This window comes from Pan troglodytes, chromosome 16, assembly GCF_028858775.2.
Source record: "Pan troglodytes isolate AG18354 chromosome 16, NHGRI_mPanTro3-v2.0_pri, whole genome shotgun sequence".
Lineage (NCBI taxonomy): Eukaryota > Metazoa > Chordata > Mammalia > Primates > Hominidae > Pan > Pan troglodytes.
This window is the reverse complement of record NC_072414.2, coordinates 63135618-63160683: the sequence shown is the minus strand read 5'-3', so window position 1 is coordinate 63160683 and position 25066 is coordinate 63135618. Positions and strand designations below refer to the sequence as shown.

The following is a 25066-nucleotide window of genomic DNA, read 5'->3' as shown; positions in this document are numbered from 1 at the left end:
AAAAAAATAGAGTAGCTGAATGGATTAAAAAAAAACAAGATCCAACTATATAGTGCCTAAAAGAAACTCACCTCGCCATTAAAGACAAACACAGACTGAAAGTGAAGAGGTAGAAAAACATATTCCATGCAAACAGAAACCAAAGGCAAGCAGGAGCAGCCATTCTTACATGAGATGAAATAGACTTTAAATCCAAAACTGTAAAAAGAAGGTCATTACATAATGAAAGAGGGGTCACTTCAGTAAGAGGATATAATCATTATAAATACATATGCACCCAACACTGGAGCATCTAAATATATAAAGCAAATATTATTGTATCAATATTAGAGATAGACTGCAATACAATAGTAGAAGGGGGCTTCAACACCCCACTTTCAACAACAGACAGATCACCTAGACAGACAATCAACAAAGAAAAGCTGGACTTACGCTGCACCATAGACCAAATGGACCTAACAAATAATTACAGAACATTCCATCCAAGAGATGCAGAATACACATTCTTCTCAATTGCACATGGAACATTCCCCAGGTTAGATCACATGTGAGGCCACAAAACAAGTCTTAACAAATTTAAAAAGATAATGTAACATATATCTTTTCATACCACAATGGTGTAAAACTAGAAACCAACAAGAAAAACTTTGAAAACCTTACAGATACATGAACATTAAACAAGATGCTTCTAAACAACCAGTAGGTTGATGAAGAAATTAAAAGGGAAATTTTAATTTCCTTGAGACAAGCAAGAATGGTGAATAGGTTTTTTGGTGCTTTTCTCCATTACCTCCTGTAACTCCTACCTCAAAAATCAAGAAATATTTCTAGTAAATAATTTAACCATGAACCTCAAGAACAAACTAAACCCAAAATTGGTAGAAGGAAGGAAATAATAAAGCTCAGAGCAGAAATGAACAAAAGATACTAAAAAAAAAAATTTTAAGATCAACAAAATAAAGAGTTTGTGTTTTGAAAAGGTGAACAAAATTGACAAACCTTAGGTACACTAAGAAAAAAAAGAGAAAAGACTCAAATAAATAAAATCAGGTGTGAAAAAGGAGACATGACAACTGATAACACAGAAAGACACTATTATGAACAACTACACACCAATAATTTTAAAAACACAGAATAAATGGATAAATTCCTGGATGTATACAACCTACCAAGATTAAATTATGAAAAGACAGGAAACCTGAAGAGATCAATAGCATATAAGGTAGTTGAATCAGTAATAAAAAGTCTTTAATCAAAATAAAACCCAGGACCAGATGGCTTCACTGCTGTATTCTACAAACAATTTAAAGAAGAACCAATACCAATTCTCTTCAAACTATTCCAGAAAATTGAAGAAGGGGAAACACTTTGAAACTCATTTTATAAGACCAGCATTATCCTGATTCCAAAACCAGACAAGGATACAACAAAAAAAAGAAAACTATGGGCCAATATTCCTGATGAACATAGATGCAAAAATTCTCAACAAGACACTAGCAAACTGAATTCAATAGCATATTATAAATATTATTCACTAATATCAAGTGGGATTCATCCCAGGGATGGAAGGATGATTCAACATATGTAAATCAATACATGTGACATACCACATGAACAAAAAGAAAGACAAAAACCATATGATCATTTCAAAAGATGCAGAAAAAGCAAATGACAAAATTCAACATTCCTTCATGATAATAACTGTCAACAAATTAAGTATAGAAGGTATGTACCATAACACAATAAAGGTCGTATATGACAAAGTCACAGCTAACATTATACTGGATAATGTATACGGAATAGTATAAATTATATTAACATTATACTGAGCAAAGCTTTCACCTTTTCCTCTAAGAACAGGAACAAGGTAAGGATGCCCACTTTCACCACCCAAATCAACATAGGAATTCCTAGCCAGAGCAATTAGGCAAGAGAAAAAAATAAAGGGCATCCAAATTGGAAAGAAGGAAATCATATTGTCCCTGTATGCAATGACACAATCTTATATACAGAAAACCCTAAAGACTCTACCAAAAAACTCTTAGAACTAATAAACAAATTCTTCTCAGAGGACACAAAAAATCAAAATTCAAAAATCAGTAGCATTTCTATATGCTAATTGCAAACTATCTGAAAAAGAAATCAAGAAAATAATTACATTAACAATAGTACACACAAACAAAAATAAGATACCTAGGAATAAACTTAAGTAAGGAGGTGAAAGAGCTCTACAATGAAAACTTTAAAAACAATAGGATAATATCCCATGTTCATAGATTGGAAGAATTAATGTTGTTAAAATGGCCATACAAGCCAAAGCAATTTACAGATTTAATGCAGTTCTTATCAAAATAATAATGACATTATTCACAGAAATTGAAAAAATAATCCTAAAATTCATATGGAACCACAAAAGACCCCAAATAGGCACAGTAATCCTAAGCAAAAAGAACAAAACTGGAAGCATCACACAACCTGACTTCAAAATATACTACACATCTATAGTAACCAAAGCAGCATGGTACTGGCATAAAACAGACACATAGGCCAATGGAACAGAATAGAGAGCCCAGAAATAAATTCAAACATCATCTGATTTTTAACAAAGATGCCAGGAACACATATTGAGGAAAAGACAATATCTTCAATAAATAATGCTGGGAAAACTAGATATCCAACTGAGAAGAAGAGACTAGACCCCTACCTACTAAAATCAACTGAAAATGGATTAAAGATTCAAACATAAAACCCAAAATTATGAAACTACTAAAATAAAACATAAGGTTTTATTCAGTGTCATAAAGCACACTGGGCTGGGCAAAGATTTTAAAAATAAGATCTCAAAAGCACAGGAAACAAAAGCAAAGATAAACAAATCGAATGACCTCAAACTTTGCTTCTGCACAGCAATGGAAACAGTGAAGTGAGGGGGTGTAAATTTCCACAATAAACTGAAAAGACAACATACAGAATGGGAGAAAATATTTGCAACTATACATCTGACAAGGGGCTAATATCCAGAATATGTAAGGAACTTAAATAACTCAACATCAAAAAAAAAAAAACCAACTCAACAATCTGATTAAATAGGCAAATGATCTGAATAGACATTTAACAAAAGAAAACATACAAATGGCCAAAAAATATATTTTGAAATGCTCAACATCACTGATCATCAGGGAAATGCAAACCAAAACCACAGTGAGATACCACCTCCCTCCAGTTAGAACAGCTATTATCAAAATGACAAAAGAAAACAAGTGTTGGCCAGGCACGGTGGCTCCCGCCTGTAATCCTAACACTTTGGAAGGCCGAGGTGGGCAGATCACCTGAGGTCGGGAGTTCAAGACCAGCCTGATCAACATGGAGAAACCCCGTCTCTACTAAAAATACAAAATTAGCCAGATATGGTGGCGCATGCCTGTAATCCCAGCTACTCAGGAGGCTGAGGCAGAAGAATCACTTGAGCCTAGCAGGTGGAGGTTGCAGTGAGCTGAGATGGCGCCACTGCACTCCAGCCCAGGAGACAGTGTGAGACTCCATCTCAAAAAAAAAAAAAAAAAAGATAAGTGTTGGTAAGGATGTGGAAGAAAATGAACACTTACGTACTGTGGGTAGGACTGTAAATTACTACAGCCACCATGAACAACAGTAGGAGCCTCCTTAATAAACTAAAAATAGAACCGCCATAGGATCCAGCAATCCCACAATTGCATATATATCCAAAGAAAATGAAATCAGAATGTTCAAGAAACATCTGTGCCCCTATGTTTACTGCAGCACTGTTCACAGTAACCAAGGTATGTATTCAGCCCAACTGTCCAACAACAAATGAACAGAGAAGAAAATGTGGTGTATATATACACAATGGAAATACTATTTGTCCATTAAAAAGAATGAAATCTTGTCATTTGTGACAACATGGATGGACCTGGAGGTTATTATGTTTAAAGTGAAATAAGCCGACACAGAAAGACAAATACCACAGATCTCACTCATATGTGGAATCTGAAAAAAAAAAAAAAGAGTTGATATAGAAGCAGAAAGGAGAACAGAGGTTACCAGAGACTGAGGAGAAGAGGGGAAAGAAAAGAGGGGAGAGTGGGGAGAGGTTGGTCAATGGGTACAAAGTTACCATAGATAGGGGGAATAAGTTCTGGTGTTCTATTACCCAGTAGGTTGATGATGGTTAACAGTAAGCTATTATATATGACAAAATAGCTAGAAGAGAGGCTTTTGAATGTTCTCACCACAAAAAAAAATGATAAATGCATGAGGTGACTAGAATGCTAAATACCCTGATTTGATCATTATATAATACATACGTATTAAAACACCACCAAATTGTATGCATAAATATGTATAATTACTGTGTGTCAATTTAAAAATTTTAATGATAAAATAACTCATAAATCTTTTTTTCCCCATCTCTCAGAGCAAACACTTGAAGAAAGATGAGAGTGATACCTATTTGGGGACCTTTTATTCAGGTTATGCACATATCATTCAGCTTAACTTGAAAAATTACAGGAGACAGCAAAGTAAATTGATCACGTATAAAGTATTTTCAGTTATGATAGCCTATTTGAGCAACAACAACAAGAGGAACACAGTAAATTGACTCAACTCTTAGGATTAACAACCCCGATAATTCTAAACATTAATAAATAATATAACTTCATAATAAAAGTAGGCAGTTGTCCTTTCTGACTCCTGATATTATGAATAGAGATGACGCAGCAGAGTAAGCAGGGGAGGGGGGAGCCAATTTCCAGGTGAATCCATTGAAATGATGCGTAGACCTTGGCCAGGTTTTCCATTGAGTCAGTCATTCAACAAGGATTTTATTGAGCACCTACAACATGCCAGGCTGTATTCTAGGAGCGGGGAATAGGGCCATGAACAAGACCAGTAAGTTCCTACTTTCACGGAGTTGACATCCTAGTGGGAGATACAGTACAATCGAGGTTTATATCTGGCCCAGAAAAACAGAGCCGAAACAGAAAATAAATTAGACTATAATCAGATAAGAATACAAAGAACTGCTCCCAAGAAGGGTCATGTTTAGCCAAATATGTGCACATATTCTTTTTTCTTGGCCCCCTTCTGTCCTGAATTTCCCCTATGAAAACCCTCTCTCAGGCCAGTGCAGTGGCTCACACCTATAATCCCAGCACTTTGGGAGGCCGAGGTGGGTGGATCACCTGATTGAGGTCAGGAGTTCGAGACTAGCCTGGCCAACATGGTGAAATCCTGTCTCTACTGATAATACAAAAAAAATCAGCTGGCTGTGGTGGTGCAGGCCTGTAATCTCAGCTACTTGGGAGGATGAGGCAGAAGAATCACTTGAACCCAGGAGGTGGAGGTTGCAGTGAGCCGAGATCGTGCCATTGCACTCCAGCCTGGGTGACAAGAGCGAAACTCCATCTCAAAAAAAAAAAAAAGAAAACCCCCTCTCAGGAAAGGAGCCGACCAACTTGCTCACACTTAGATACAAATAACTCATCTCTTCTCAGGAGTCTGAATTTGATTCCAGGTAGACAGGAGGAGCTCCTAGGTAGCAGAAAGGGCTTCTAGGGACTTTCTAAGAGTCCTATCATGCATTGTCTCTAAGGAAACATTGATCAAGGATCTGCTCAGTTGCAGAGCAGCATTAGGCTTGTTCAGGCAATGGTGGATGGTTCATTTACTATAAAACACACAAAGCCTGAAGGGAAGCATATGCAATACTGTCCATTTGCTCCTTCAGATGCGGTCTACCCTTCTCCACCCAGTCCTGTGGCCCGGGAGGCTGGCCTTTGGGGACTGCATCAAAGCCTTCTTGTCTTCTGGTTGGTTTGGCCAAAGGGAGTCACCAGCAGGAAATAAGGGGTGAGAGGAAAGAGAAGGCCAGGTTCTTATCTTCCAGTTCCACCCCTGCCTGGCCATCAGTTGGCAGTGACTGCGTCCCTCTACTGAAGATCATGACTCCCTATCAGGGGGTTCTCTTGCATAGCAACAGCCATAGCTACAGCTGCAGCTCTATCCCTGCCCTTGACCTTGAAGGTGCCCCAAGAGAGGGTAAAAGCTCCATACTGGTCTCCTCCATTCCCAAGTGGGTTCCTTAAGCCCTGCCCATGCCTTTGTAGAGTGCTCTCACTGACCTCTCAACTGTCCATTCTAGTGAACACATGTTGCAAAGCTGGCACTGCTCTCAGATCAGAGACCGACTGCAGGTACCAGCTTCATGTTTTAAGCTCCGTGACATGGTTCGGATCTGTGTCCCCACCCAAATCTCATGTCGAATTGTAATCTCCAATATTGGAGGCGGGGCCTGGTGGAAGGTGATTGGATCATAGGGATAGTTCCTCATGGTTTAACACTATCCCCCTTGGTGCAGTCATGGCAATAATGAGTTCTCATGAGATCTGGTTGTTTAAAAGTGTATGGCACCTCCCCGTTCTCTCTCTTGCTTCTTCTCCAGCCATGTGAAGTGCTGTTCCCCCTTTGTCTTCCGCCATAATTGTAAGTTTCCTGAGGCCTCCACAGAAGCCACGCAGATGACCAGCATCATGCTTCCTGTACAGCCTGCAGAACTGTGGGCCAATAAAACCTCTTTATAAATTCCCCAGTTTCAGATATTTCTTTATAGCAATGCGAGAACAGAATAGTACACTCCATATTCTGTAAATGGTGCTTCCTTTCAGGATCAGTGGTGACTCACCTTCAAACAGAACAAAGTTCAGGGCAGTGACCACAGTGGCCCTAGCCCCTTGGGCAGAGAAGAAAACCTCTGGATGGCCATGGCTTACCTTCCTGTGTTGAGTGGAGGGCTGTGGGCAGACGAACTGGAATCCAAGCAGCAGAAGGAAACACAGGACACTGAAAAGGGAAAATAGCAACAGGCAGGATGGTGAGTATGTTCCAGGCAGCAGCACCCAGGGAAGGCAGCATCACCATCTCATCAGTGGATGGGGGGGAACAGCCCAACCCAGGCCCTGGGATGTGACCCAGTGAAGACACAAAGTGTTGGCCCCAAAGGAGGGGGGCAGCATGGTGCTATGGCAAGGCATGGCATGGGGCAGATGTGGGATCACATCCCAGCCTTCCTGCTTACCCGCAGGGGTTCTAGATCAGAGCTTTAACCTCTCTAAGTCTCAGTCTCCTCCCCTGAAAAATGGGGATGACAATGGGAACTGGCTTAGAGGTTTAGGGGAGAACTGAGTAAGAGGATGCACCGTGCCTGGCAGAGGGAGTGCTAGTGTAGCCCACATGCGGTCCTTCATGGGTGGTAAGGTCAGGGAAAAGCATGGGCTTTGAGCCTGCCAGGGAAGTTCCTCTCCTTACAGCTCATGCTTTCCTGGGAACCATTCCTCTGCCTCTTTCCAGCCTTTTGATGTCACATATGTTCTCCATGGGTGGGATTAGCTGTGCTAAGCCTCACTGTCACCAGCCCTGATTAGAGAATGTCATCAAATAAAGAGGAGGTGGGGAAATAGGAGCCAGCTGAGACAGCAGGGTGTGCTGGAGAGGGCATGGAGCCAGGCTAGAATCGCAGCTCCATCATTCCCATCTGGGTGATCCTGGGTCACATTTCCACGTTAGCATTTCCATGCCTCAAACATTCTCACCTTCTGTGAGGATCACTGAATATGACAGAGGTAAAACACCTGGCATGGTTAGTAAGTTAAGAAGGTGAGGGAAGGAGTAGAGCTGACCAGGAAACTTGGAATGCAGCTCCTCTGAGTCAGAGGAAAACCTAGATCTTTCACTCCCTCTCCTGCCCCAAGTCCCGCTGAATGTGATTGGAAATGTAACCTCGGACCAAAGGCGAGACAAGTATTGTCAATTAATTTAAATGCCCAAAGTCTCATGATTTCAAATCATCAATGTCATTATTTTAAGCATCCCTGCAATAAGGCCACTACATCTTTTGACCATTTGTCAAATCGTATTTAACCTAAGTTAAATAATATAGTGGTTCCCAACCTTTTTGAGGCTTCCAACACAACTGAGAGATGTGAAACACTGCCCCGAACCAAGAAAAACCATCACGTCAGGGTGGAGATGAGGAAAACCTGCCCGAAGCCGGGGGTTAGGTCTTGTGGAGTTAGATAAAGCTTCCACCATTTCTAAGAATCCAAAATTCCACCCCAGCTCCTGTTTTGTATGTAAGTGACCCAGGAGATCACACAGAACAGACATGGACAGACTGGCTAGAGACTGTGCAATGTGGTGAGAAGCAGGGAAGATGGTCTCTGTAATATGGTGTTGCAGGCATCCTTCTTGCTGTTGTCATGGAGTTGCAGCTGAGGATCCAGAGCTGAGAACATGGATACTAAGTATGCACACATTCCAAAGACAGGGGCTGCCCTGTCTGTTCAGGAACTACAAAGCGGGTGCGCGCCATCCCTCACTCACCTCCCACCTGTATGCACAAGGAGGCTGGAGGATGGAGTTTGCTAGGTGTGAATTTCCCTGAAGATGGATGTAGGAGTGCTGCATACAGCCCCTCCACTCCCCTATGGGGAAGGAAAAGTAGGAGCTCTCCCCCAAGCCAAGCAAGAGGGACAATATTCAGAGCTTGATCCGGATGCCCTGGTATCTGGGGGTACAAGGATTGGTGCCTGATTCTCCTCTGAAAAACATCTAAAGGCCAAACCCTAGCTGGAGTATCCAGGAGGGAAGACTGGAGAGAGGGCTAGGGTGGGAACAGTCTGTATTTTTAGAGCCTGGAGGGGCAGGAGATGCTATGTTTTAGCACCATGGAAAGACATGGAACTTAGGTTATCTGGAAAGGACTCCACCAAAGATTTTCACCAGAATGAGGTGACCCCCCTCCTAGAAAGTAAATGTACAGCTTATACCCATGGAGTACAGGAGCTGGGGGTGCGGAGGTGGATCTTAAGGAGTCAGCCAGATTTGCACAGCCTGCACCAGGGCATGGTGCAGCAGGAGAGCCCAGTGAGGGGGAAATTCTCCAAAGTGCCCTGAGAGAGGAGAATCTGGAACTTGGACATCTGTCAACCAAGGACAGCAGCACCAGATTACAAGGAACACCAGTCCCGCTGGGAACGTCTTTGCCAGTTACCTCTCCTCTCCTCTGCTTCACCCTGGAGGAATTCACAATGGCAGTGAGTGGGCAGGGCAGGGAACTAGGAGTGTGAAGGAACCAACCAAGCCGCCTCTTCCCTACTACAGGGGTCTGAGGCTACAACAGGCCCAGCTTAGAGGAGAAAAGAAGCTTTTAACTGGATGAGAGATCAAAATGTTTACATCTGACTAGACTTTCCTTTTGTTGATTTTTTTTTTTTTTTTTTTTTGAGACAGAGTCTCGTTCTGTCTCCCAGGCTGGAGTGTAGTGGCTTGATCTCGGCTCACTGCAATCTCTGCCTCCCGGGCTCAAGTGATTCTCTTGCCTCAGCCTCCCCAGTAGCTGGAATTACAGGCAGCACTACCATGCCTGGCTAATTTTTATATTTTTAGTGGAGATGGGGTTTCACCATGTTGGCCAGGCTGGTCTCGAACTCCTGACCTCAGGTGATCCGCCCACTTCAGCCTCCCAAAGTGCTGGGATTACAGGCATGAGCCACCATGCACAGCCTAGACTTTCCTTTTAATATACTGTGTTTGTAACAACATTCTTCCAAACAAGGGGTGTATTCGGGACAATAATATGAAATTAGTGGGGAGAAGAATAAAAGAGTTGAATTATAACTTGCTGAGAATCTAGAGCAGCACTGTCCAATAGAGTTTTCTATGATGACGGAAACATTCTCTGTCGGTACTGTCCAGTGCAGATACACAGATCTGTGCTATTCAAGACACAGGAAGCTAATGGTACAGGTCTAGATGGTGATGCTACCGATGTCCTGGATAACTTCGAAAATGATTCCCCTTCTCACTCCCATCACACACAACTTCCTTTGGACTTTTTAATACTTGAAAATGAGCCTGTTCATTACACACAGAATGTACTGGAAATATTGCCCAAGATGTCTTCCAGCAATAGGGCAGGAGAATTAAAGACAGCGGGTTCCCAGACAGTGGTGGCAAAAGGACAGTAATCTTCTAGCTGTATCCCTGCTGGATCCAATTTGACCTCTAAATCAAGAACATGTGCATCACAACTCACAAGTCCATGCTCCATGGTTGCATGACCTTGGGCAAATCACCGTCTCTCTGTGCCTCAGTTTCCTCATCTGTAAAATGGGAATTGTATAACCTGTCCTCCTACCTCAAATGAGTTAATGTGCTTTCTTGCACCCAGGCCTAAAAATGTGAATCATTTGTAACACATTCTGGCACTGCTTACTCATTTAAAAAGAAAACCAGATTGGTGTGGTTTTGTTAAAAAAAAAAAAAGCAGCAGCTCCATAAACATGTTACACCTCAGTACCTCAAAGCTCTTGGCACACACAGTAGCCACATATTTGTAAGGAGCAGTTTTGGATAATCACTGATCTGAGATTGCACTTTCATAGCATTCAGGGGTACTTGGGGCAGGAAAGGGAGTGAGATCACATCTAGGTTTTCCTCTGACTCCGAGGAACTGCATTCCAGGTTGCCTGGCCAATTCTACTCGTTCCCTCACTTCTTAAGGTCTCTGCCCAGAGGATCTTGTCTTCACAGGGCTTCCTTGACCCTACAAAAAACAGTGGTCCCTCTCCCAGCCCAGCCCTTTTCTCCATAGCATTTACCGTCTCACATACTATGTCTTTATTTAAATTTCTCTCTCTATCCAATGAAATGTAAGCTCCATGAGATCAGCGAGTTTGTTTTGTCACTACTTTATTCCCCAGCACCTAGCACAGTGGCTGCTATATAGTAGGAGCTTAATTCACTGAATTAAAGAATGATGCTTCACCATCTTGGTGACCCCTGAAATTTCAAGATTAAGTGAAAATACTGTGAATTAACATATTTGAAAATGTCCAAAGCCACTTCGGGAGCTTTTAAAATTTTCTTTTATGAGGGATTTATAAAAATCAGTTCTGCTTTCGAATTTCTATGTTACCCCTCTCCAAAAAACCATCCTTAGAAGATCACAAGATATGGCAGCAAAATGTTTGCTGGTGCCTCTTGTTACAAAAGTGCAACACAAATTACATTTAGATGTTCAAATGCTTCTTCTCTTCATTTACTGGGCCCTATTGAAGCTAAAATGCATAGGGGTACCCAACAAAATTCATTCTGGAGTAAACTCTGAGATATTAAATGGTCTCTGCTCTGAATGGAATAGAATAAATTCCCCCAGAGGGGCAATTATTCTTTGGGCTACAATAACAGCAGGCACAGCAATATATAACCCCAGGGGCCAGAGGAAACTCTGCCAAGGGCTGAAAGTTTCCCACCCCTGCTCAGCACACTCTGTTTTAGGATACCTCACCCTGCTTGCGCATACTTAGCTAATTGGTATCTGTAGCTGTGCCCACCTCTTTTCAAAACACCAACAATCTAGCCCAAATCCTTGTTCCTCCTGACCCAATTCAAAATTAATGTTTGGAGAATGAGAGAGCATGCATGTGTCTCTGTGTGTGCAACTCGTGTGTTATTTCACTTTGATAGTTTGCTTTGGCAAACCGCTCCCAGCTTGCAACGTTTTGACAGATTGAAGGCTACCAGTGCCTTTGGCAAACAAATCCCACACTCCTTTCCAAGTGGCGTGGGGGAAGCTACATTCCTACCAAGACTTTCTGATTCACCTTGCAGTCGAAATAACCTAACATTTCACACCAAACAAAAAAAAAAAGTTATGCCATCTACCCAGTGCTGTTCTAGGTTTTAAACACTCCATCATTTCATTTCCCCATGTAGAAAATAATGCTCATTGAAATTTGGTACAAGACTTACATCATGGAACTGGAGCTCTGGGCTTCTGTATTTGCCTTGGCCAATCCCACTCTCCACCCCCGCTACCATCTCAGCTGCAGTGAGGGTGGATACTGTCACAGCCCCTGTGTACCTCGAATTACCTCAATGAACTCAACACCACTTGGGCATATCAAGTAACAAAACAAGGAAAACAAGAAAAAAAAACTACTTCCCTTCTTCCTCAGTTAATACAACCCAAGAGATATTTTGGGAGCAACCAGATCACTAATAAAATTATATCGACCTTAGCAAAAGAGAGCCAAAATCTTAGCATTGAAGTGAAATCCTGCCTAGTGCACTCTGGAGATAACAAATGTTTGCTGGCCGGGCACAGTGGCTCACATCTGTAATCCCAGCACTTTGGGAGGCCGAGGCAGGCGGATCACTTGAGGTCACAAGTTCGAGACCAGCCTGGTCTCGAACACAGTGAAACCCCGTCTCTACTAAAAATACAAAAATTAGCTGGGCGTGGTGGTGTGTGCCTGTAATCCCAGCTACTCGTGAGGCTGAGGCAGGAGAATCACTTGAACCCGGGAGGTGGAGTTTGCAGTGAGCCGTGATCACACCATTGCCCTCCAGCCTGGGCAACACAGCGAGACTCCATCTCAAAAAAACAAAAACGTTTGCTAAGCATGCATTTCACTATGCTCAGCTCAGCCCTCTGCCTTCTTCTGACAACAGTTAAGTGCCTGTAGTCCCAGCTACTCAGGAGGCTGAGGCAAGAGAATGGCATGAACCCAGGAGGCGGAGCTTGCAGTGAGCTGAGATCGCACCACCGCACTCCAGCCTGGGTGATAGAGCGAGACTCCGTCTCAAAAAAAAAAAAAAAAAAGTAAAGGCAGCAAGGAAGGGGGATGGGTTACCAATGACATTAGCCAACAAAGAGCTGATGGCTACCATTGATCTCAGCACTCACAAGTAGTACTTCATAACCATCCTATCAGACACTTTTATTATACCCATTTTGCAGGTGAGGAATTTGAGGCAAAGAGAGACTAAGTCATTTACCAAACAGCCACACATACCTACTAAGTGGCAAAGCCTGATTTCTAACACAGGCGGTCAGACCCTTGGCCTGGACTCTTAACCACTGTGCTGCGGGGCCTCATTAGGACACAACAAATTTTTACAAAACAAGCATTTGCCATCTGATTACATCCACTTTCTTCCTCACTCTGTATGAGGTGGGGAAGCCTGGTGGCTTCACAGCCTCCTTTATTTTCTGCCACTGCTTGCAAGAATCATCAGAAACTAGGTGGATGCAATAAAGCTGCATTCATCCAGTCCCACCAGAGGATATTCTAAATTTCAAAATAAATGAAGCTGACCATATAAATCCCAAACTTAAAAAAAATGCATTCTATTTATTTCCTCTGTTTTCTTACACAAATTCATCTGAGCTTAAGAAACCTTTCTTAGATGGCTCAGAGGCACCAAGGTGAGTATCAATCAACTTGTGCAGCCCAAGGTGGCGGTCTTCGGCGCACAGCAGCCTTCGGCTTGAGAACTCCAGACACCTAGGGCTTTCTGAATCTGGTTGGCACTTAGTTGTCTCCTTCCTGCTATCAGGTGTTGTTTACTGTACTGTCAGTGACCCTGTGTCCTCTTAACTGGGCTCCGTCTGGATCTGCCTTGGTCTTGGAAACATTCAGATAACTAAGCTGCAGCCAAACCAAGACCAACAGGCCTCGGGAAAAGGCCTGCCTGGCTCGCGCAGAGTGAAATATTTCCATTATAGAGCACGGACTTAAGGACACATATTTTAACTGCAAATTGGTTTTTATCGCTTGTTTCCAGGTTCTCAGGTCTTGCAGCCATTTGTATTTTCTCGACCAGTACTTCTGGCAATGTGAGGTGGTCTATCACAGTACAGCTTTTTTTTGAGACAGAATCTTGCTCTATCACCCAGGCTGAGTGCAGTGGCAAGATCACAGCTCACCACAGCCTCTATCTCCCAGGCTCAAGTGATCCTCCCACATCAGCCTCCTGAATAGCTGGGACCACAGGTGTATGCAACCACACCCAGTTAACTGTTCATTTGTTTGTTTCTCTAGAGACAGGGTTTCATCATGTTGCCCAGCCTAGCCTTGAACTCCTCGGCTCAAGTGAACTGCCTGCCTCGGCCTCCCAAAGTGCTGGGACTACAGTGAGCCACCTTGCTGGCCTACACAGCACAGCTTTTAAAGACACAACACGCTTTGGTAAATTTCCCTCCTCAGTGGCAGGTTTCTTGAAGAAATGGTTTCTGATACACCTTTGCAGCAAACAAAACAATCCGCATAATCTTGACCCATCCTCAAGACTAATAAATATCAACTGAATAAAAGAATGGAAGGATAGAATAAAGTGAAGGAAGAAAAGGAGAAAGAGAGGAGGGAGGAAATATCAGTCACTAAAGAACGTGCTGCTGTCCAGGGGTTTAAGATCAGCCTGGGCAAGATGGTGAGATCACATCTCTACAAAAAAATTTTTTTTAAAGTTAGCCAGGCCTGGTGGCACACACTTGTAGTCTCAGCTACTCAGGAGGCTGAGGTGGAAGGATCGTTTGAGTCCAGGCATTTGAGGTGGCAGTGAGCTATGACTGTGCCACTGGACCCCAGCCTGGGCAACAGAGAGAGACCCTCTCTCTAAAAAATAAAAATTCAAAAACAAAAAGTGCTGCTCTGTGACAGTTTTCATCAAGAAAATGTTTTCTAAGTGCATCCCAGAATTCCCTGTTGGAAAAGCCAAAGAGCTGGGAAAAGGAAGACAATGGTAAAAAGCAGATTTCTACAAATTGGAATTACTGGTTCTAATCCCTGGCAGGAAGAGGAGGGGTCAATGTTAACCCAAGGCATAAAAATACACTTAGAGATATAAGGAATGGGTAATTGGCAGCCCAGTGATCACACCTTGACTCCATTGAGCCTTTTTGGGTACAGAATGTTCTAGCAAATCCCACAGTCAAGGAGTGAGTGATGAGGACAGGATCCAGGTACACGGCTGTGCCAGGCATAAAGAAAAATCAATACTGTCTGAATGCTTGCCGTCATTTTACAGATGGGGGTTTGCCAGGGCAGTCCTCCAAAAATCTATTTTATTTCCTCCTAGCCTGTATGCCTACCACTCAGATGGCTCCTCCCGGGCTTCCCACAGACAAGACTGCGGCCGATTCTTCCCTGGACACTTGCACACTTCTGCACCCCCCAGATGTACTGTGTTCATATAGTGTCAACCATGTTTCCACACCTGTTTATGCCAGTTGCTATTGCTTTGTAGTGACATAAGTATTCAAATAGTACACAAACCCATGAAAGCAAGCACAAGAAGAAAGAACATTTGTTAGTTGTTTCTACAAAAATGAAGTTAATTGCTTTGGAAAGTTTCAATAAAGGCAAGCAGCCAAGATTAAAAAAAAAAAAAAACTACTGGCAAATTAGGTGTGGATGAGACAACTGCAAATGATTAGGGGCAAAAATAATAAAAATCCAGAATCATTCTGGTACTCAGACTGCTTTGCAAATGTCTTTATATTCTCACTGCACTTTAAAGAAACCCAAATGGAAACCTCAGATAATGCTTATGGGTGTGGTTTGTGCAAGAAAGACAATTGGGTTCATGAGCAAAGAAAGGCCCATGGCCCCAAATCAAAAACTGGTGAATGGATGTACATGTGTTTTAAGTTAAAAGTAAACTGTTGAAGGTGTGTGTGTGTGTGTTATTTGTTTGATTTCCATGCTTCACCCTACTTTTGTAATTAACTAGCTAACTATCCTGGTCAGGAAAGAGAAAATTTCAACCTTATCTGTTGTACATAAAAGGTAGTTATTAATTTATTCATTTACTCTTCAACAAATATTTATTAAGCATTAACCAAGTAGTAGTTTAGATGTCAGTTACACAAATTCTGGCCTGCCTTATTAATACCATGAAGTTTAATACTTGTGATCCAGGCCTGGCCTCCCCTTCCCTTTGCTCCTCTTCCCCTCCTCCTCCTGCTCCTCCTCCTCCTCCTTCCCTCTCCTTCCTCCACTCCTGCCTCCCCATCCTCTTTCTCCCCATTTCCTGATCACTGGCACAGGGACACTGATCGACTCCATGACCCCACACAATTATTACATATTTCTTTACCCCCGAGGGAAATTTCAGTTTTCACTGATCAATTGTACCTTAAATATCACTACTTGGGGCATTCTCTTTCTCACACATAAAAACACGTTTTCTTAACCCCTTTCTCCCTTTCTGTATTCAGGATCTTTTTCAATTACTCCTAAGAACAGCCACCTTTCTCTTTCTCATTTCCTCAACCCTTTTGGTTGTATTTCTAAGTGGAGTAGCTGACAGGCATTAAAGTAATAATACTTTAGTGAAGTATGTATCAAGGAAAAGAAAAACTTTACGTTTCAGAAGACTAAAACCAGACACTTGACCTAGGGACATCAACCTATAAAACCCTTAAAATAATCCAGAAGTCTCTCTCATAAGATCTATAAAAATCACCTTCTAACTCTGTAATCACTCTCATTACATCTGTAATTCTTCAAAAACTACTGTTCAAAATAAAAATCACCAAAATCAATTTTATTTCCTGCCAATTTCACTACTTGTTTGGCATTTGATAGTTCTGTTTTTCTCTTTGCTTTCACTTGAAATATAAAATATGTCAACCATACAAAAGCACTCCTTGAAGTAAAGGAAGAGCACCTGGTCAAGCAGACTGGCTCCAGAGATTTTGTTGGCTGGCCAGGTCAGGTAGCCATCAGCATTTATTGTACTGTTCTAGGGACAAAATTGTGTTTCCTTCCTATCACTCACTGAACAGACAAATAAAGATGTAATTGTGCATCCAAAAAAAAAAAAGTGCATAATTTGGAGCAAGTCTTTAAGAAACATAAATAATTCTATATCATTTAGTGCCATTTCCTTTCTAATTTTTAACAGATGACAAACATTCCTTAATGAGGATTAGCCTACACTTTGGTCCACATGGACTTTCATTGCCCTGAATTTTACATGGCATCCAGAGCTTGTCCAAGATTCAATGATAATTCCCAACCAGATCCATCGAGAGTTAGAATCTTAGTGCCTCCTCTGCTACTAGGTTTAACTGTGATTCTTTTTATTACTACACACTCTGAGCAAGGCAGAGATGCTCTTGCGATGTTAATGCCCAAGGCTTCTCTGTCTCCTTCAATGAGGAGGAGGCTGGTTTTCTGTTTCTCTGTGGCTTGGCAAAAATTGGGGAGGGGTTTTTAAATGAAATCTCTGTGTATCAGAGTTGTGATTCCCCTTAAATGTTCTTTCAGGGATTTTCTTGGCAGCTAATTCCTAATTTTAGCCTGTTTTCTCTTTAGGTAGAGAAATTCTCCAGCTTCTCCGATTGATCTTTATGCATTTAGTTGCCTTGATAAATATTAAAAATCCCTTCACATGTGTGTGCGTCTGTGTGTGCTTCTCATCTACCACTTTTGTCAAAGACCTCTCACTCTTCAAGTAACCCACAGCCCTTTTCCCCATAACATTCTGAAAAGCATTTAAACAGAAGACACTCTACTTTTGCTTCTTTTTCTCTTAAAAATATATTTACATGGCCCTAAAAGCAGGGATGCAAAATGGTTGATGTGCACCTGGTTTATGAAGAAGGGAGTTTGATGGGAATCTCAAGCTGAGATCTCCTAAAGAATCAGCCGTCCTCATAATTCACATTTTCTTCCTCTAGTATTGACAGCAGAATTCTTGGCAAAATGTCCTGCTGAGCAGCTCTGTTCAAACAATCCCTGCAGCAGGACTCTCGTGCTGGAGGCCTGTCAAGGCTTCCAGAGCTCACCACAAGGGTAGCATCTAGCTTTCAACTACTCCCATCCTGCTAATTTCCCTTCTGTGGGCAATTTCCTTGAAATAATGCACAGTTTAGAGGTGAGTTCCCCAGGCCTCCCGCAAAGGGAGATGATCTCCATACCACACACCCTGCTCAGATCATTACAGGAGACTGTTTGCAGGGGCATTAATTAAAATTCCAGGACATGGCTATTCTTACTTGGGAGGCAGAGGTGGAGGATCGCTTGAGCCCAGAAGTTCAAGGTTACAGTGAGCTATGATTGCGCCACTGTACTCCAGCCTGGGTAATAAGCAAAATCCTGTCTCTTTTGAAAAAAAGAAAGAAAGAAAGAAAAAAATCCAAGACATTAAGAAAAAACTTTGCAAAAGGGATTTCCTCCCAAGAAACTCCCTGCCTGTGCAGCCTGGGTGGCCACATTTTTGAGGGTCCTCAAGCACTTTTAGGGGCCTTTTTGATGACAGCCAGACTTACACAAGCTTAGCACATGGCAAACCTACCTTTCATAATCTGCTTGCCCTTTTCGAATAAGTTCAATAACCGACTGTGACCTCCACTTCTTTGTCCTACACGGGGTCCTGGGTGCTTAAAATGCCATGGTCCTACAATGACCCTGTGGGCCAACTGCATTTCTCACTACCCTATAGTTTTATAACAGTATTTTGGAACTTCCACAAACTAGATGCATATTTCATGTCTTGAAATATCTTTTAAACTCTTTTTTAAACTATAGTTTTAAAAAAGCACACATGCTAATTTGTACTAGATGCCAACTTTTATCCTGAAGAGATCACCAAACGTTAATTTGGGCTGTCCTCCTCATGGCTCAATATCATACAGCCTTCAGAATGAAGCTTTTTCTTTCTTTTCTGACCATATCTGACATGCATGTGAATATGTCATTGATAAAGAGGTTTGTAGTTCTCTGCGGGTATTTGGATTGCAGGCCTGCACACGTCTGCCCATGTAAAATTATACAAGCAACTACATACTAAAGCTCACACACATGCACTGCACTCAGTTAAATGCCAGGCATTAGCCCAAGGGCATCTGCTTGGCAAATGCTCTAGCCCTGGTTGGCCAACCACCTGTGGCACCATCATATGTAATATGCTATATATTACAGACCATTTTACTTTCTGTTATAAGTTCTAGGTATTTGGGACTAATGTACAGGTATGGAAAAAAGACTACAAGATATCATAATGATTCAACTTGGAAACAAAATGTTCTTCCTTCCCCTCATTCCAGATTCTCAGTCAATTTATTTAAATAGTATCCTAAAATAGTAAGATGAGCTTCATCACAGAATTGTTACCAATTGCAAGTACTTACCTGTAATGGGTTAGGATTTTCTTAATGCTACGCAGCTAAAACAGCTGCAAAATAAACTAGATGCTTGGGCAGATATTTAAGCTGCCAACCATAAATCCTGATTTCAAATGTCGGTATTTATCAAAATTAATGCATTGATCTCATAATGTATAAATATTATAAATTTAAACTTATAAAGTAAATTTATATTAATAAAATACTGTCATTGTCTATTTTATATATTGAGATTTTGCATAGGATTTTGATTGAAGATTTTTAAAAGGCTCTGTCAGCCTTTTTAAAAAGTTTGAAAACAACTTCGATAACATGGACTACAGTTGCAATGCTCAGAGCCCTTATTCTAACTCTGCACATAAAGGAAGGTGACAGCCATGATGTAAGCTCTCTGAGCATTGGTTTTCTGATCTACACAAAAGGGATAATAGTACTTACTCAACTTGCCACGCATGGTTGATATAAAGATTGAATTTTAAAACGCAGGTGAAAGTCAAAAATGTTTTGCACATAAGGGACAAGAGAGAGCACCATTTTAAAATACCAGATTCAGCCAAAATCTATGGCGTTGCAACCAGAGAACAATTTTTTAAAGTTCTTTAGAAAATTGTATTATGCAACCACGGTAAATATACATTGATCTGACCCCACCTCCAGGGTTCAAGTGATTTTCCCGCCTCAGCCTCTCCATAGCTGGTATTACAGGTGCCTGCCGCCATGCCCAGCTAATTTTGTATTTTTAATAGAGATGGGGTTTCACCACGTTGGCCAGACTGGTCTCGAACTCCTGACCTCAGGTGATCTGCCTGCCTCAGCCTCCCAAAATGCTGGGATTACAGGTGTGAGCCACTGCATCCGGCCTAAAAAAATTTTCTTGAAGCCTACAGAAGGTCTCCCAGAAGATAGTAGATTGACTTCGACCCCAAGCCACTCAGCACAGCACACAGCTCCCAAGGCCTTGAAGGCCCTTCTGAATAGCAAACTTTTACACATGTGGACGTATTATATCAAAAATATCAGTCAGCTGCAGACCCTTAAGATCACTTACTTTAAGAAATGACAGAGTAAAATGCAAATATCAAATTTCTTATTCTCCTGTTTTTTTAAAAAAAGGTTCTTCACTTACCTGAGAGACCCCATGAAATGGGAAACCATGATGCTGGGGGTCCAGGCAAAAGCAAGGGCTCTTCAGAGACGTTGCCAATTTTCTGCAATTGGGAGTTGCGTTGAGGTCCTATGGAAATGAACAATGTTATTTTTAGCAACAGTTACTTAGGAAGATTCTAGAAGCATAACTCGGTCAACAAAACCAGAAATGAGCAAATGGAAGATACTAAAACAAAAGTGCCCAGTTATGGTTACCAGGATTTCCCAACTGAAATCTAATTATTTATGAACATGAGGTAACAAGTTTACAAGACAACCAGCACAGTGCCTGACCCACAGAAGATGTTCAGTAAATTACTATCAGAACGATCACCTCAGACTCTGAGCTAACAGGGGAGCTGGTGCTAGGCACACTTGTGCTGGAAATCCAGCCCCATCTATTACAGGCTATTTGACCATAGATGTCATGTCACATTCATGTGTCTTGGTTTCCCTAACAGTGCAAATTGAGTAAAAATATTGTCTAACAACAAAAAGAAATAAAGTACTCATACATGCTACAATGGGGATGAACCTTGAAAACATTATATTAAGTGAAAAGAGTCAGATACAAAAATAGCATGCATTATATGATTCCATTTATAGGTAATGCCTAGAATAGGCAAATCTATAGAGACAGAAAGTAGATTCGTTGGTTGCCAGGGATTGGGGGTTGGGAGGAGTTCATGGGAGGGTACAGTGTTTCTTCCTGGAGTAATAAATGTGTTCTAAAATTAGATTGTGGTGATGGTTGTACAACCCTGCGAATATACTAAAAACCACTGAATTGTACATGAAATTGTGAAACGTATGGGAAATAAATTATATCTCAATAAAACTTATTTAAAAAATACTGTCTAAAGAACTCCTGCAGGTTGTTATAAAGATTAAATGAGGGAACGCATGTGACATGCTTAGACTGTGGCTGGGGCAGGGTCACCCTCAGTAAATGGTTGCTCTGATGATACTGAGAGTTTGGATACTTGTCCTCTTCCAATCTCATGCCGAAAACTGATTCCCAGTATTGGAGGTGGGGTCCATTGGAGGTGTCTGGTCATGCGGGTGGGTCCCTCATGAATGCCCTGATGCCCTCCTTGTGGTAATGAGTGAGTTCTCACTCTATTAGTTAGGGTGAGATCTGATTGTTAAAAAGAGCCTAAAAAGAGTCTGGCACCTCCTCCCTTCTCTCTCGCTCCCTCTCTTGCCGTGTGACACACTGGCTGCCCTTCCTTCTCCACCATGATTGAAAGCTTCCTGAGGTCCTCACCAGAAGCAGATGCCAGCCAGCACCATGCTTCTTGTACAGCCTGCAGAACTGGGAGCCAAATAAACCTTTCTATAAATTACCCAGTCTTAAGCATTCCTTTATAGCAATGCAAAATGAACTAATATGGTGATGCAAGAAGAGGTCAAACAACACTTAAAATACGTTGTCACAGTGAAAACATGGAGGTAAAATCTCTCGCCCATAAATACTACTTCATTCAGAAGCCCTCACTAAACAAAATTTCTAAAAATTGTCAAGCGAGCCAATAGTTTCAAAGGCAAGTTATAAATAGCATCAGAAAGCCCAGGATGGGCGGGTTGGTTGCAACGTAGTAAAACTTGAGAATAAAACAGAACATGGCCCAGTCTCCTCTCCTGCTGCAACTCCTTGAAGGGAAAGACAAATGAAGCAAGGTTCCAAGGTGGGCCAGGGATCCTTTCTAACAAGGTGGAGTTCTCTAAGATCATTATTTTCTTGTTTCTTCCAGAGACTTCAGACTTCCTTTTCACCAGAAAAGGTGGGTGGGAAAATAAAGGACAAGGATTTACAAAAAGATAGTCATGAGAACCAGACAATTCCATTCTCAGGGAAAAAGAATCAAGATTTTAAGTTACCACAGGCCCTTTCTGCGGGTTATTAAGAAAGTAAAGCCTCTTAACTGTAATCATCCCTAATTAGCCATCAGCAACTCATGAAATTACTCCTGGTATTGAAGACCCTTAAATTCTTGGCTCTCAGTCAGAAATTACACTGAGATCCACCAGGAAGAAGGCCAACAAGTGCAAATTGGAACAGTTAAAATGCCTTTGAATCAGAGGTGTGGTCTTCTTGCTCTTGGCTGCAGAACAGGTCTGCACCAAGTCAGGGGATTTAACTTGGAAGTCAAATGAAGTCTTTGCCAAGTCCCTGATAACCATCAACTAATCAGTAATTATTTACTCAATAGGTGGTAGGCTCAGGTCCTCTCCAGTGCTGTGGGAATGGTCTGGGAGATGAACCATGGGGAAAATGATGGTGTTATTATCCAGAACAACACAGGGTAAACTGTTCATTCAGACCCTAAGTACAACTCAAACTAGCAGAATCGCTGTAGAGGGATGGTCTGGCATAAGCAAGGTAGATGGGACTTAAATTCAAGCCTTAGCCTAATGAGATAGTAAATCAACTATCTAGAATTGTTGGTAAGTGTGCACACTGTAATTGGAAAGAAATGGGTGTGAGGCTAGCATTCACATTTATTAACTAGCTGACCTTTGGCAATTAACCTTTCTTCATCTGTAAAATGGGGGGGGAGGGATACTGTTTGTAACTACCTCATAGGGTTGTTATATTAAATATTTATCTAGACTGTATGGCCTGAGTGCTGAACACAAACACACACACACACTCACACACACACACACCAAGAAATTACAGCCTCGATGCTGGAGAACTACACTCTTTAAACAAACTAAATCATAAATAAGTATAAAAATAAAATTGCATTAAGAGCCATGAAAGTCCAAGGTGCCTCAGAAAGTGCCCTGGGCAGTGATCAGAGAAGATCCCTCTGAGGCAGTGGCCTCTACGTGGTGGCTTGAGGGGTGAGTAGGAGTTGGCCTTGTGGAGGGGGGAGGGAAGCATCCCAGGGAGAGGGAGGCTCTTGTGAGGAGTGGGAGGAAAAAGGAAGCAATGTGGCAGGAGAAGGTGGGAAGAGCTGACTGTCTACTGGGCAGTCAAGTCCCCAGAACACAGTAAGTGAATGGTTGAGGTGACAAGAGAAAGAGAGGTGTCAAAGACAACTCCCTCCAGATTTCTGGGGGACAGAAGGAGCAAATGGAGATTTTGTGGTTGACAATGTTTGGTTCTGTGTCTCCACCCAAATCTCATCTCAAATTGTAATCCCCATAATCCCCACGTGTCAAGGGAGGGACCAGGTGGGAAGTGACTGGATCATGGGGGCAATTTCCCCCATGCTGTTCTTGTGATAGGGAGCGAGTGCCCACAAGATCTGATGGTTTCATAAGGTAGCTTTCCCTGCTCTTGCTTGTTCTCTCTCACCTGCCGCCATGTAAGATGTGCCTGCTTCCCCTTCCATCATGATTGTAAGTTTCCTGAGGCCTCCCCAGCCATGCAGAACTATGAGTCAATTAAATCTCCTTTATTTATAAATGACCCAGTCTTGGGTATATCTTTATAGCAGTATGAGAACAGACTGATACAGTGGTTGTGTCAGGAAAGGAAGGGCAATATGGAAGGAAGAAGGTTTGGGGGAGAGCAGTTGTCCCCAGAGTGAGGAGACTGCCTGAACAGATCTGATAAGATGTCAACCGGAAAAACATCTGAAATTATCAAAACCTTTGAAAACAGATTTGCAACCTTACTGCTGATAGTAACAAAATAAATAACCAGACATATATTGAAGTTGTATGCTTATTTTTTTACTGATGTAAAAATTGTTATAATCAGTGCAATCAAAAAAAATTATTGGAGGCCACTGCTTTAGTATGTTTTTGGACCAACTTCTTATCAGATTTGATTGGTCACTTCTCCCTCAGGATACGGCTGATGAGCTTGCACTGGCAGTTTCCAGCTCTGCCATTCTTCTTGGCTGTTACTTGAGCTTCCATGATTAGTATTGTGTTAAATCAGCCCTGCTTTTCAAACTGGGGGTCACCACTCATGAGTCTGCCATGAAATTAATTTCTTGGGTCACAAACAGCATTTTTTAATAAGTAAAAAAGAACGAAAGATAAGAGAAAAAAATACCTGCATTCATCACGCATAATAAGGGTATTTCTTACTGTGGATCCCAGCCAGAAAAGTTTAAAAGTCCTCATTCTGGAAGACCAGAGGGCAGCGGAGGCCTAGAACTGTGATTGTGGGGAATTAAACCTAGAAGCCGAGGCAAAGCCAAACGTTATCTCAGGCCCTGAAAGGTGGCGCCAGGCCAATGTTGACAAGATGGGCAAGAAAGAGCCATTGTAGGTTGTGGAGCAGGGAGGGACCTGGAAAGAGTGAGGGTTCCCAAATATCCGTCTGGCAAGGGTGCACCGAGAGGGCTGAGCACACGTGCTGTCTGCGGAGCTCTGTCCGCCTTTTGAGGTTTGCTCCTGTTGATTTATAACCTTTCTTGACAGTGAACAAAAAATCTAACAATCTAGTTTCTGTTAGAACATATGCTCCTTGGGAGATGGAGGCCCCACCTTCTCTCCCTTCCACAAAGATCCTACAGGAAGGTTGAATGAGTCACCTGATTTGGTTCAGGCCAAAGTGGCCATCCCCACACACCAGGAGGAGGCAGCAGCAGGCCCAAGGCTCAGGACGGCGGGGTCAGACAGAGGGTCAGGATCATCAAACTAAGGGTGGAAAAGGATTCCCTGAGCCGAAAGGATGCCATGCTGCCTGAACTATGACACCATTCTGCCGCCCCTTACACACAGGCCCACCTCTGAGTATCCTTCCTTCCCCTTCTCCTCAGGGCCTGACCAGAACTCCTGGAGGACCCCCTCCTGGAGGAACCCATGCCTCAGAAGACAAGGATCTGCTCAGTCTCTCAAGTCGGGGTTCAGGAAGGCCCCACTGCAGGCGCCAGTTCCACCTCCCTCCCTCCCTCCTACACACGCTGTCCTCTGGAACTCCCGCAGCCTAAAGCAACTACCCAAACAAAAGCACTC

General features: G+C 42.3%; 1 protein-coding gene across 1 annotated transcript in view; it reads right to left on the bottom strand.

Annotated features, from left to right (window-relative positions):
* THSD4 (thrombospondin type 1 domain containing 4) overlaps positions 1 to 25066 on the bottom strand; it is a 667872-nt gene that overhangs the window by 622441 nt on the left and 20365 nt on the right. The window contains exons 2-3 of the mRNA XM_009429466.5: positions 20124 to 20231; positions 6792 to 6861 (exon numbers count right to left, since the gene is read on the bottom strand). Coding sequence (XP_009427741.4) covers positions 6792 to 6861; positions 20124 to 20152 — 99 coding nt within the window. The 5' untranslated portion in view covers positions 20153 to 20231. The remainder of the gene's footprint in view (positions 1 to 6791; positions 6862 to 20123; positions 20232 to 25066) is intronic.